This window comes from Magnolia sinica, chromosome 11 (assembly GCF_029962835.1).
Source record: "Magnolia sinica isolate HGM2019 chromosome 11, MsV1, whole genome shotgun sequence".
NCBI classification, from domain to species: Eukaryota; Viridiplantae; Streptophyta; class Magnoliopsida; order Magnoliales; family Magnoliaceae; genus Magnolia; species Magnolia sinica.
In genome coordinates, this window is record NC_080583.1 from 24,662,556 (window position 1) to 24,677,287 (window position 14,732).

The 14,732-nt window shown below is 40.8% G+C and overlaps 1 protein-coding gene across 1 annotated transcript in view; it reads left to right on the top strand.

Moving 5' to 3' along the window:
• Window positions 1-14,732, top strand: part of LOC131218961 (calcium-transporting ATPase 10, plasma membrane-type-like) — a 50,115-nt gene that overhangs the window by 20,996 nt on the left and 14,387 nt on the right. The window contains exons 5-6 of the mRNA XM_058213878.1: window positions 8,097-8,268; window positions 8,776-9,074. Coding sequence (XP_058069861.1) covers window positions 8,097-8,268; window positions 8,776-9,074 — 471 coding nt within the window. The remainder of the gene's footprint in view (window positions 1-8,096; window positions 8,269-8,775; window positions 9,075-14,732) is intronic.

Sequence of the window (14,732 nt, forward strand, 5' to 3'; positions counted from 1 at the left end):
ATTTTCCAGACTCCTATTGACCACCTCAGATAGGTTTGGTAGAGTCGCCCTAGATCATCGGGAAAGACATTACGAAACTCATCCACTACTGAAATGGCCTTAATGGGTAACTTTGCACTAGCCTCAGGGGCACTTTCCCTAGCCACAAGGGCGTACACCATCGAGTCCGACTCAGTTTCTCGCTCAAAGTTTTTGGTATTTAGAATATGGAGAGGTTTAGACTTGGACTTTGATTTCTCAACCAACCTCAAGTGATAAGAGAAAGGGAAGTATTTTTCCTTAAGAGTTTCTTTCATTTCTCCCTAATGGACTATTGGGGGTTCCCTCAACCTCTCTTTCTTTCGCTCCACAGTAGCCCAAAACCTCTTTGCTTGGCCCACAAGCTTCATCTTGGCAAATCGGACTCGACGAGCATCCGACATGTCGTACCACTCAAAATAGTGGTCCATATCCGCCAGCCAATCTAGAAAAGCTTTAGGGCTCAAGTGGCCATTAAACGTAGGGGCTTCTACTCTAACTCCCTTAAGGAATTGTGCATCTGGGTCATAATGATCATGATGCCCCTCGTGGGGTAAGTGCATTGGTGCGCGTCCATGTCTATTTCTTTCGCCACCCCTATTCCCTTGTCTATCCTTCCGACCACCTGCCTGAGATTGGGCCTCTTCTCCAATGGCGGGGTTTGCGCAAGCGGAGGTCTCTAGTTGGGTAACGTGCACATTAAGCTGATCCCAGCATTGGTTAATACGTTGTTCCAATCGCCTACCCAAATACTCAAATTGCCGGGTTATGTTGTCCATTGACTCTTGTAATTGCTCCATGTTTAGTGCAGGGTGCAACCCAAAACCGCGACCAGTACTGGGCATAAAATACCCACTTAACTCAAAGGTCCTCTAATGCAACTTATGAATCTAAATGGGACTAAATGCTCCCGTAGGACTCTATATGAGGGAAACTACGCAACGCTCCTAAAATTCCAGCAACATAACTATCCAAATAGTTTGTTAATAAAAAATTCAGCAATGAAAATTGGGGAATTTTTGACAATAGAAAATTCAGTAGTCTATGTTGTGAATGATGGGTTCTAAATTGCCCTATATGATAAAGTTTAATGCAAAATAAACGCAAGTGGACTAAACCCTAAACATGCAATGCAATCCCCTATGAAAAACCTAAGCTCTGATACCAAATTTGATGCAGGACATGAAAATTAAATATGATATGCAAGATTTTAGGCTTTAGATCACATTAATTTTAAAACAATCATAAAAAATTCCACATCCCACATAAAAGTCAAGCATTCAACAAGGGGAATCTATGTGGGTCCAAGCCTACACATGTTAGGGTTAGATCAATTAAAAATTATAGACTAAACAATGCTCAAAGGAGAGTAAATTCATCCACACGTGCAAAGGATTACTTCCTAATCCAAGGGATTCACATGTTTCAAATCGGGAAAACCTAAGGTTTGCAAAAGTGGAATATGACTTGGGATTTAGGATTATCTAGGGTTAAGGTTAGGGAAATAAGGCGAGAGAGGAGTGAAATAGAAGAGAGAAACGAACCCAAGATGATCTACACGTGCGGACAGCGGCCCGGGCCTGACGCACGTTCGTGGGATCCTGCCCGCATGTGTGTGGGGCCTACGAATCTGAAATCAGCCAGCTAGGTGCTAGTCGGCCAGGGGAGTTCCACCTTCACGCCAAGTTTCGCGCCGATCGGATATCTGGTTTGTGCACGGTGCTTCGTCAAAGTTTTAGCCCTCCTGAAGGGCCAGATTCTGAAAATTTGTTGTAGGAGAAAGATTAGCTGCAAACGTGGGTGGATTTGACGAGGGGATGACTGTAAGAGATAAGGAATATGGATGTTAGGAGATAGGGGCGATTTGGGATGGAAACGGCTTCGCACCACGGTAGTTAGCCCTTCGAAGAAGAAGGGAGGGTTTCGCACCCAATTAGGCTTCGCAACTCAGAGATAAGCATGAAAATGCAGAAATTTTATTCAATCTTCAATGAAAAAAACTCTATAAGGAGTTGTCTATTTATAAGAAAAACCTATACCCCAAAAGTCACGCAATGTGCGCATACTATTACTTAAAGACGAAGTAATAAAAAATAACAACTAATCAATGCAATCTAAACCGTTCATGATGTTCCTAATAATGGTAATAAGCAAAACTCAAAGTCCTAGGTCACCTACGGTAGTGGGCCACGATCATGAGATCCAATGATGGGATCCACATGATGATCGGGTCCACCCCAAGGAACCAAAACAGTCCTCTAATTAGGAGGCCCTCCATGGATGTCATCATTGATCCAGATCGAAGGTGGGGCCCTCCTCCTTGTGTAGGTATGTAAGGGGGGCGTGCGTGTGCGCGAGATGTCCCCATCACTCTCTTTGCCCTTTCTTTCTTTCTCTCTCTCTCTCTTTCTCTCAAAATGAATTATACTCTGCGGCATATGCTGCTCAGAGCACTTGGCACTGTTTTGGTGCATGGGGCCCACCTGGATTTATGTGTTGTATATCTCTGACGTCCATCAGTTTTTCTAGTTCATTTTAGGGCATGGTCCCTAAAATGAAGCAAATCCAAATCTCAAGTGGACAACACAGTAGGGTTTGAATGTGCACTATTGAAAACTTCTTAGGGCCCACTGTAATGTTTATTTGCCATCGAACTTGTTGATAAGGTCACATAGATTCAGATGAAGGGAGAAAACAAATAACTCCTTGATTTAAAATTTATTTTTGGTCCCAAGAAGTTTTTAATGGTGGGAATTTAATCCTTATTATGTGGTCCACCTAAGATTTGGATCTGTCTCATTTTTTGGACTATGCCCTGAAATGAGTTGGCAAAAAGGATGGATGACATGGATATACAACAAATGCTTGAGGTGGGCCCCACATTCAAGTCGTCACTCACTAGTGGTCCACGTGAGATTTAGATGTCTGATTTTTGGGACCATGCCCTAAAATGAGTTAGCAAAACAGATTGACGGCATGGATATATAAATATGTTGAGGTGGGCCCCACATTTAGGGCCTCACCCACTAGTGGTCCACCTAATATTTGCATTTGCCTCATTTTTGGAGCATGCCTTAAAATGAGTTGGCAAAACAGATGAACAACATGGATATACAATACATACATCAAGGTGGGCCCCACACACATGGCCCTAAAAATTTGTACATGTGGCATACATTAACTCAAAATTCATTAATTAAATTATGGGACTGTTGTTTCTAAGTCACAATCCCAAAATTAAATTATTTTAATGATTTTCACCGTTAATTTGCAGACACTTGTTTTTTGAAATAGGATCATTTGATATTTTTGTTCTTCACTGTCTGATAAATGTCTACCAATCTATTAGTGGGATAAGTGCCAATTGATTGCATGAATTTGAGGCTAATTTGGGGCATCTAATTGTCCACTAAATAAGCCCAAAATTGGCAACACTATCACCCGTATCTAATTTCAATTTTTTCTTAAGATCTATTGGGGAAAATGATATTAAATTGTTAGGTATATGAATTACATAATAATAGGATACAGAAGTGCATAGACTCTATGTTGAAATGAAATGTACACCAGTCTTGAGGTATGTAATACACCAATACTATAAATAATAGTAAAACCTACAAATTTGATATGTTTTAGTATCACATTCATTCTAATAAATTTATATTGATATTATATAGTTAGATAATTAAATATAAAATGTTTGCAGTAAATTTCAGGTTGTCAGGTTCATAAATTCATCATACAACCAGATACAATATTCTCACCAAAGGCTGAACTGTTACACTACCTTGAAGATGTTCAAAATTATAAATGAATGCATATTTGGAATATTTTCAATTTTTAGAATTTTCTGGATGTTTTTTCAAATTTTTTGGAGCAAAAAAAAGAAGACCGATACAGGGGCCTATTGGCTGTTATGCCTCCCCGTATTTGCTGTTACGCCGATGTAGTGTATCCATAACGGTGGGCGCCATTACACCCACCGTTACCACTACGGAACACCTTGTCCATGAGTGGTCTCATTGGTGATTGAGTGAATATCAAACCTCAAAAATTAAATTAGGTCCAAAACCAAACTTCAATCCTACCTACTTGGACAAATCCTAACCATAGGCCCTTTCTCATATCACAGCCACAAACCAACAACCTTATACACCCAACTGTTCAACCATTGCACCTGTTTGGGCCAAATATCCAAATCCTAGCCTTACTTACCACCTTGGACCCAAACAACAATCGCATATATCCAAAATCCTGAACCAGTAGTCTATCCAAACCCTAGCCACACCCCTTATTCATCTAGTCTCCTGACTGCAACCCTTCGATATCCTCCTTCCATAACTTTAAGCCCTCTAAACAACCATTATACCTAACCACAACCCGTATTTCATCCAAAATTTGCAAAACACCAAATCAAAACTTAGTTTTAGTTTTAGGTTCATCCCACAATCCAAACCTTCCCTGCAAATTGCCTATAAACCCCAACCATACGCTCTTACTTGTTCTTAGTCTACCAAAACCCAACCCCAAACAACAACAATCTGTCCCTAAATCCTAACCTAAGTTTATCCCAACTACTACCCTAACCAACTTAAAAATTAGTTCCCAAACAACCCTCAATACAATCCTCATACAACTCCAAAACTTCAAGCCCATAATTGCATATAGATCTCTAACTTAATCCTCAAGTTCAGCTACAGTTACAACTAACATCCCAATTTCCACTTGAAACGAAGGTTTGCCATAACGGTAATGGTGGCCGGTCGTTACTGTTACCGTTACATGTAATGGCTAATATGACTGAAATAGGTGCGTAACGATTGTAACGCACCCCATAATGGTCATACTTTTTTGTTATTATATTATTATTATTATTTTTTGGAAAAATCCTTGAAAAATACAAGATACTTAGAATATTCCAAATATGTAATTTTTTAAATTTGACCATATTTATGATGGCGTAACGGTCCACTCTTTTGTCCTTTGGTTTTCCATATGGGTCTAGAGGTAGCCATGTATGCCTTCACATCTCAAAACTTCACTTCTTTCAATTTCTCCTTAATATCCTTAACCCCATGTGCCTTAATTTCTTCACCTGCTTTTGCCCGATGCATCGATTACCACTTGCTAGTACTGAGAGTTGCCACCATCTGTGGGTATGTTGCCATGTATGAATAGCTTAGTTGTTGCCCTACCTAGCTTCTCAATGGTATTTCTAGTCCTTAGTTGTTTAATCTTTTGATTTGTTGTTTCCTTAGCAAACAAAATTAGATCACATGAGGGTCTTTCGAGCACCACCACATCATCAGCCACGAGAGGAACACGTGATATCTTGTTGGCCATTGAAGATATATCATAATCCACTAAACCCACCCCCACTCGCCGTTCCACTCACACTCCTAGTCATGCTCTCACTCCCACTCCCAATGTGCTCCCTGCTTCACGTATGGACCCCCTCTTAAACATACGTCGACGCTCTTCTTCATGAGCAGTGCGTACGCTCTCCCTTCCAGCTATCATCATCTCCCAATCTGAATCTTCATCATATTCAACGTTCTCTTCATCACTAATGCCTATATAATCAGGATCAAACACCTCCTGTTGGGCCACATCAAGAGCATCCTGCTTCTTTTTCTGCACAACGACTCTTTTCCCCTTTGTCTCTCCCAAATTTTGTTGCATCATGTGCATTATCTCTCTTGGCATTTTGTTGCACCTTACTTGGCCCTTTTGATGTGCCAAATGTTGTTTAAGTCACATGATTCCACCAGTTATCAATCTACCACAATAGTTACATTTCATCATTTGGTGCCTAGTACTACACACCCCTGACAATATTGCCATACAATGTTCTCACTTCCTTGTTCGCAAGTCATTTTCTTACTACTGAAGTCTAATGTAAAGTCTAAAGTCTAATGTGTAAAGTACAAACGGGAGTCTAAAGTGCTTAACTGAAGTCTAAAGTAAACCCTAATCAAGAATGAATCACGCTCCTCACCTGCCCCAAATAACAAACTATAAACATATATTGTTCATCCAAAAATAGGAAAATAAAAATAAAAAATAGGAACTCATATCACTAATCTAAAATCATGACATGGTTATGTTCATTGACTAGTAATACATCAAATGGAACCATTTATACCCAACATTAGTTAATAATTTTTTTTTTTTCATTTATCAAAAATAGGAAAATATCACTTGAAAAAAAAAGGGAAATCATGGAAAAAATCAGCTGAAAAAAGAAGAAGAAGGAAATCATGTTGCTAATCCAAGATCATGACATGGTTATTTTTATCAACTAATAATACATCAAATGGAACCATTCATACGCAACATCAGTTAATAAAACAAAAAATTTCCCATTTTTCATAAATATGAAAATATCAGTTGAAAATAGAAAAAAGGGAAATCACATGACTAATCTAAAATCATGACATGGTTATATTCATCAACTAATAATACATCAAATGGAACCATTTATACCCAACATTAGTTAATGAAATTATTATTATTATTTTTTTTTTCCCATTTTTCATAAATAAGAAAAATTAGCCAAAAATAGAAAAAAATAAAAAGGGGAAATCATGTTACTAATCCAAAATCATGACATGGTAATGTCACCAACTAATAATACATCAAATGGAACCATTCATACATAACATCAAATGGGTCCTTACTCTTGCTCGGGTGGTAGACTCTCTGGAGTTTCAACTCCCGGTCAAGGGTTTGAGTACCCATAGGTGGTGAAATTCCACTAGCGTGAGTGTGTGGGGTGTGTGTACGCGTGTACAAAAAAAAAAAGAAAGAAAAAGAAAAAACATCGATGAAAGTAAAATTTTGGCATTTTTAAATCAAAACAGCAATATTCATTAAAAAAAAAAAAACAAAATATCACCAAATCAACCATAAACTACCAAGATGTGGTTGATTTGATGATGGAATCTCCACACAATTCATTTCCAATAGTGGAAACAATGCCATAAATCTGATTTAAATAGAAAAGGAGCCACCCACCCCGGTCAACTGTTACTCCTTGCAATGGCTGTTATGGCAACGTTTCCTGGTTATGGCCGTTATAGAGATGTCTTTGGTCTTTGTTGCACTTGCACATGACTAAACCATCTCAACTTGCACTTTTTAGGAGTTTTGGAATACTCCTAGGCTGCATATGACTGAACCATCTCATCCCTTCTCACCACCTCATTCATACTCCTAGTCTCTTTCATTGTTGTCCTCATTCTTATTTTTATCATTCCTAATCTTCCATTACATCCATGTCAATGTTCTTAATTCTAATTTTCCTCATTTTCATTGGTGGAGCTTTCTTTTATAATTCAGTTGATAAATGAATGGCCACTTTGTGCAGTCTTTTTTTTTTTTTTTTTTGGAAGTTCAATGAAGATTTTACTGAACCACAAAACAGCAAAACAAATACAACAAGCCCTCCAAAGAGGCGCAACAAGCAACAAATGGACTCTGAAAATCAAAAGCACAACTGCCCAGCCAGAGCCTCAACCCAGAAATAGAAAACTACACAATCACTCACCCTCAAAGTGTGTTAACAAATGTAAGGAAGAAAATAAACGACTCTGGAACAGCCCCCTCTCTCTGTCTGAAAGTTAGCTTTTTTGGTTTGCTTCTCTGGAAATGAGCTCATAGGTGATGGGAACAATTGTTGGACAGGTCGAGAGCTTCCTTATAATGTCACAAGTTTTCCATGTATACAGAACGTTAGCCCAAGCTGTAGTGCTCTTGGACTCTCCTTCCACCATGGACGGATACAATTTTGTGAGGTTGTATGCTGTTTGTAATGTATGTGGTATATTGATTGATAGGTTGATCATGTTTCTTGTTTGCAATGATTCAAAAATTCCATTTCTTTCTTTGCCAGTCTATGGTTTGCAGCTAGTGAGTCCCGTCTTTAATTATTGGTTGTTGTCATCGGAAAAGAAATGATATTACTAACATGTCAAATTCTGTTCCATTTTTCCAAAGCATTCAAATGAAAGAGGTTATCTACCTTACATTACCTCGTTAAAACATGTGTTTTGATTACCCTTGCATGTCTTATTCAGGTGGCGAAAGAGAGTGCTGATGTCATAATTCTGGATGATAATTTTTCAACAATTGTTACCGTGGCTAAATGGGGACGCTCAGTATACGTAAACATTCAAAAATTCGTACAGTTTCAACTGACCGTTAATGTGGTTGCCTTAGTTGTGAACTTTTCTTCAGCATGCTTAACAGGTAATCCTCAATGCATTGGTTAGTTAAAATGTAGGCAGTGGTATGGTGGTCTGGAGCGTTGATCTAATGGGCCCAACCATGGATGCAGGATGCCCCAAAAATCTCCCAGGTGACTAGGTCCTAAACCTTTAATCAAGTAGCTGCCTACAAGAAAGTGGTTAAAGAAATTCAGCAATGTTTAGGAAAAAGGCTGAAAAATGGATGACTAGGATCTTCATGGAAGATTTTTGGGTTTTCACCCTTCAAAAAGAAAGAAAAGATAGATAAATAGTTTTTGGGTTTTCCTCCATCCATGGTGGAGCCCATCTGCTTAGCAGCTGGATCTCTGAATGATGAGCCCCTCTGGTATGGACTGGCGCATCAGGACACTACTTGTCTTCATGCATCAGGATCCTTATAACTCAGACACAGAATGTTGTTGCCCATGGCAGTTTCATTTACTGTGATTGATTCAAAATACAAATTCTATATGTTAATTTTCATCTTTTGTGATGTACATGCTTACAGGGAATGCTCCACTCACGGCTGTTCAGCTACTTTGGGTCAACATGATAATGGATACATTAGGGGCACTTGCATTAGCCACTGAGCCGCCGCAGGAAGAGTTAATGAAGAGGACACCAGTCGGAAGGAAAGGGAATTTTATTAGCAATGTTATGTGGAGAAATATCTTGGGGCAATCCTTTTATCAGTTTATCGTAATATGGTACCTCCAGACACGAGGCAAAGGGACGTTTCAGCTTGGTGGCCCTGATGCAGATCTAACATTAAACACGCTGATTTTTAATACTTTCGTTTTCTGTCAGGTACTTCTTGATCTTGAACTTCTTTTGTTCAAACCATGTTTCTAAGCTGTCTAGTTCATATGATTGGCTGTAGTGGTAATGGTATGCGGATGTTGGAGATGGTGGCTTGCTAATTGCTAACTCCATATAAGAGAACCGATCATCTACAGGCAGGGTACAACTTGTGGTACTGTACCATGTTTTCCACCAACATGCAACTTCTACAAGACATCAGTACCATGAAAACAGTAGTCCCCCACTTTCCCACTCCTAGCTGAATATCACTTGGCATATGGCACAAAAATTAGGCTTGTCCTCTCATTAGGTGTGCCAAATTTGTTAGAGAAGAAAAGAATTTGAGAGGGAGAAAAAGCTCACTAGGGTTGGACGTCCAACCCTTATTTATATAATACGAGAAGATGTACATTTACAAATATGCCCTAGTACTAAAGAGAGGTCAAAGGAGGAAAAATAAATAACTTAAAAGAAATAACCGAGGATCAAAGGCCCAAAGCCCATATGTCTAGCAGGGCCACACAAAGGCCCATTTGCACACACCTACACTCCCCTTCAAGCATAGATATTAGTCATGCCTAGCTTGTCAAGAGTACGTTGTCCAACTTCCATAGCAAGAGCCTTAGTAAAGATATCCGCCAATTGAGTAGAAGACAAAACAAGCGAAGTGGGAATAACACTTACACCAAGCGTCTCACGAATAAAGTGACGATTAGCTTCAATATGTTTTGCTCGCTCATGAAAAATAAGAGTTGAAGCTATAACACAGAGGCATAAAAGTCTTCACAAGAATTTCTAATTTAGTAACAAAACTTTTCAACCACATAATTCACATATAATATTTGCCATAGCATGGTTAGAATCAACACTGGACTGAGCAACAATTGTTTGCTTTTTAGTCTTCCAGGTAACTAAATTACAACAGTGCGACCGTTATGGGTCGATAAAGGCCGTTATGTAAAGGTAATGATGGCATGATGAGGACATCTTGTGTACACGCACGCCCATCTTATGCACGTACGCAAGGAGGGCCCCACCTTCGATCTGGATCAATGACAATATCCATGGAGGACTTCCTAATTAGAGGACTATGTTTTTGTTCCTTGGGGTGGACCCGATCATCATGTGGATTCCATCATTGGATCTCATGATCGTGGCCCACTACCCTAGGTGACCTTGGACTTTGATTTTTGCTTATTACTGTTATTAGGAACATTATGAACGGTTTAGATTGCATTGATTAATTGTTAGTTTTTTTTAGTTCGTCTTTAAGTAGTAGTATGCGCACATGGCGTGGTTTTAGGGGTATAAGTTTTTCTTATAAATAGGCAACCCCTTGTAAGGTTTTTTTCATTGAAGATGATTAATAAAATTCTGCATTTTCCTGCATCTTTAATTCTCTGAGTTGTGGAAACCTAATTGGGTGCGAAACCCTCCATTCTTTGAAGGGCTAACTACCGTGGTGCGAAGCCACACCCATCTCAAATCGCCCCCATCTCCTACCCTTCATATTCTTCATCTCCTACAGTCATCCCCTCATCAAATCCACCCACGTTTGTAGTTAATCTTTCCCCTACAGCAGATTTCCAGAATCTGGCCCTGCAGGAGGGCTGAAACTTCGGCAGATCACCGTGTTTAAACCGATCATCCGTTTGACCTGAAATTTAGAGGGAAGGTTGCCCATCCTTGACCGACCAGGCCCTAGCTGGCCGATTTCAGATTCGCGGGCCCCACACACGTGCGGGCCACCATCCACGCATGTGCGTCAGGCCGGTTTGCTATTCACACGTGCGGGCTGATCACAGGTTTCCTCTTGTCTCTATTTTACTCCTCTTTTGCTTTGTTTTCATAACTTTAACCCTAAATCATCTCAAATCCCCAAGTTCTATTCCACTTTTGAAACCCTAGGTTTTTCCGAATTGAAACTTGTGAATCCCTTGGATTGGGGAAATTATTCCTGTGAATGTGTGGCTGAATCTACTCTCCTTTGAGTATTATTTGGTCTATAATTTTAATTGGTCAAGGCCTGGCATGTATAGGCCTGGACCCGCATAGATTTCCGTTGATTGAGTGCTTGACTTTATGTGGGATGTGGAATTTTGTGTGATTGTTTTGAACTAGTATGATCTAAAGCCTGGAATATAGCATATCATGTTTAAAATTTCATGTCCTGCATCAAATTTGGTATCAGAGCACAAGGTTTTTATAGGGGAATGCATTGCATGTTTAGGGTTTAGTTTATTTGTGTCCATTCTGCATCAAATATCATCATATAGAGTTGTTTAGAGGTCCATAATTCCTGATATAAGTTGTTGAATTTTCTGCTATCAGAAAATCCCCTTATCTCTTTGTTGGATTTTCTGTTGACAGATTCTTTGGGAAGATAGGTTGCTGGAAATTGAGTAGTATTGTGTCGTTTCCCCCATATAGTCCTATAGGTGCATTTAGTCTCATCTAGGCGCATATAGTCGTATTAGAAGGTCCTTAAGTTGAGTTAGTAGTTGTATGCCCACACATACGAGTTGTGGTTTTGGCTTGCACCTTACACTAAACATGGAGCAATTGCAAGAGTCAATGAATAAACTGACCCAACAGTTTGAGTCTTTGGGTAGGTGCTTGGAACAACATATGGACCAATGCTTTGAGCAACTTAATGTGCGCGTTATCCAACTAGAGACCTCCGCCCAGGTAAACCCCACCATTGGGGAAGATGCTCAATCTCAGACATGTGATTAGGAGGTTAAAACCAAGGAATGAAGGTGGCCAAGGAATTGGTCATGGGCACACACCTGTGCACCCACCTCGCGAGGGACATTATGATCAATATGACGCAGATGCGTAACTCCTCAAGGGAGTTAGAGTAGATGCCCCTACGTTTGATGGCCACTTGGACCCTAAAGCCTTTCTAGATTGGCTGGCGGATATGGATCACTATTTTGAGTGGTATGACATGTCGGATACTCGTCAGGTCCGATTCGCCAGGATGAAGCTTGTGGGCCAAGCAAAGGAGTTTTGGGCTACTGTCGAGCAAAAGAAAGAGAGGACGGGGGAGCCCCCAATAGTCCATTAGGGAGAAATGAAAGAAACTCTTAAGGAGAAGTACCTCCCTTTCTCTTATCGCTTACGGTTGATTGAGGAATGATAGTCTCTTCGACAAGGTTCCATGAGTGTGGCGGAATACATTGAAAAGTTCTAAGAGTACTTGACCCGTTGTGAAGTTGATGAGGATCCCGTAGTCACTCTTGCTCAATTTAAAACAGGCCTCTGTTCTGACATTAGAAGAGAGTTGCTCGCCAAGGATATAGACACCCTTGAATAGATGTATCAAGTAGTGTTGGAGGTCGAGCAATACCTCAAAGCATCTATGGGAAGGCGGTTTGATTTTCACGATTCTAGTACTAAGGCCAACCCTTCTGGGGCTAAGCCTAACACTGGATACCAAGACAAACCTTCTAGTAGTTTTTAGTCCAGGTCCAATGATGATAAGTGTAAAGAGGTTGTCGGGTCTAGCTCGCGTAGAAGCGAGACAACTAAGTGTTTTAGGTGTCCGGGGTTTGGTCACTTTGCCCACCAGTGTGGCACGAGAGCAGGCACTAAGGTGTTCCTTATTGATGGGCAAGTAGAAGTAGTGCACTCAGAAAGTGACGGTGAGGAGGAAAAATATGAACCAGTAGAAGCCCCTAGTAATGAGGAAGGAGCGTGAGAGTTTGCGACCCTTGCAATTGTGCGTCGCGCCTTTACACAAGCAAATAATATCGATGATTGGCGCCGTTGTGTTGTTCCTATTCAGTTTGGGTCATATAAAGCCACGATTTGGTGTGATGTTGTTCTTAGGAAGCCCATCGATCTTGTCCCTATGTCAATATCCCATAGGCCATCAGAGTCTGCAAAGTCTTTTGCGCATCACATTTATTCATTGCATTAAGAAATCAGGCAGAAGATCACGACTAGTAATGAACATTACACACTTTCTGCAGACCAACATAATCGTTGAACTCAATGCAAGGGATTCTGTGATGGTCCGGATCAGGTCGGAGCAGTATCCTCAGGGAGTCGTTCGTAAAATACACACGAGTAGTGCTGGACCATTCAAAATTATAAAACAAAACGGTCTCAATGTGTTGGTGGTAGATTTTTCACCCTCCATGAGAATTAGTTTCACATTCAATGTGGAGGATCTGGTTGCATTTTAGGAGGCCACTGATGCATTGTCCAGCCTTTCGCTTAACCACCCTGATTCTCCAAACTTTTCTCTTGATCCATGCCCATTTCCCGACCTATCTTCCCAGCCTCTATGTCCCATACCTACCCTTCCCGACCCATTTTCCTAGCCTATACCTCCCATACCTACCCGTCTTAACCCATCTTCCAAGCTATTACGTCCCATACCTACCCTTTCCGACCCATTTTCCCAGCCTCTACCTCCCATACCTACCCGTTACGACACATCTTTTCAGCTTGTACCTCCTATACTTACCCTTTCGGACCCATTTTCCGAGCCTCTACCTCCCATACTTACTCGTCCCGACCCATCTTCCCATCTTCTACCTCCCATACCTAGCTTTCCCAAACCCAGAGAGGAGATAAAGGATATCCTGGACCATCAGATAATATCGACGTCAGACGGCGGATTTCAAAAGTTCTTGGTCAAGTGGAAGTCACGCCCAACTTCAAACAGTACGTGGCTCACTGAGGAGGAGCTTCAAAGACTTGATCTTGATATCTTAGAGTGGTTCAAGAGTTTTGTTTCGCCAGTGGCGAAATCTTCGCAGCTGGGGAGAGTTGATGGGGACATCTCGCATACACGCATGCCTCCCTTACGCACGTACGCAAGGAGGAGGGCCTCACCTTTGATCTAGATCGATGACGATATTCATGGAGGACCTCCTAATTAGAGGACTGTGTATTGGTTCCTTGGGGTAGACCCCATCATCATTTGGATCCCATCATTGGATCTCATAATCGTGGCCCACTACCCTAGGTGACCTATGACTTTGAGTTTTGCTTATTACTGTTATTAGGAATATCATGGACAATTTAGATTGCATTGATTAGTTGTTATTTTTTATTACTTCGTCGTTAAGTAATAGTATGCGCACATGGCGCGGCTTTAGGGGTATAGGTTTTTCTTATAAATAGGCAACCCCTTGTAGGGTTTTTTCATTGAAGATGATTAATAAAATTCTACGTTTTCCTGCTTGTCTAATTCTCCGAGTTGTGGAAACCTAATTGGGTGCGAAACCCTCCCTTCTTCGAAGGGCTAACTACCGTAGTGTGAAGCCACACTCATCCCAAATCGCCTCCATCTCCTACCCTCCATATTCCTCATCTTTTACAGCTATCCCCTTATTAAATCCACCCACATTTGCAGCTAATCTTTCCCATACAGCAGATTTTCAGAATTTGGCCTTACAGGAGGGTTGAAACTTCGGCGGATCACTGTGTTCAAACCGATCATCCGTTTGACTTGAAATTTAGAGGGAAGGTGGCTCATCCTTGACCGACCAGGCCCTAGCTGGCCGATTCTAGATTCGCGGGCCCCACACTTGTGCGGGCTGCCATTCACGCACGTGCGTTAGACCGGTTTGCTGTCCACACGTGCGGGCCAATCACAGGTTCCCTCTCGTATCCATTTCACTCCTCTTTCACCTTGTTTTCATAACC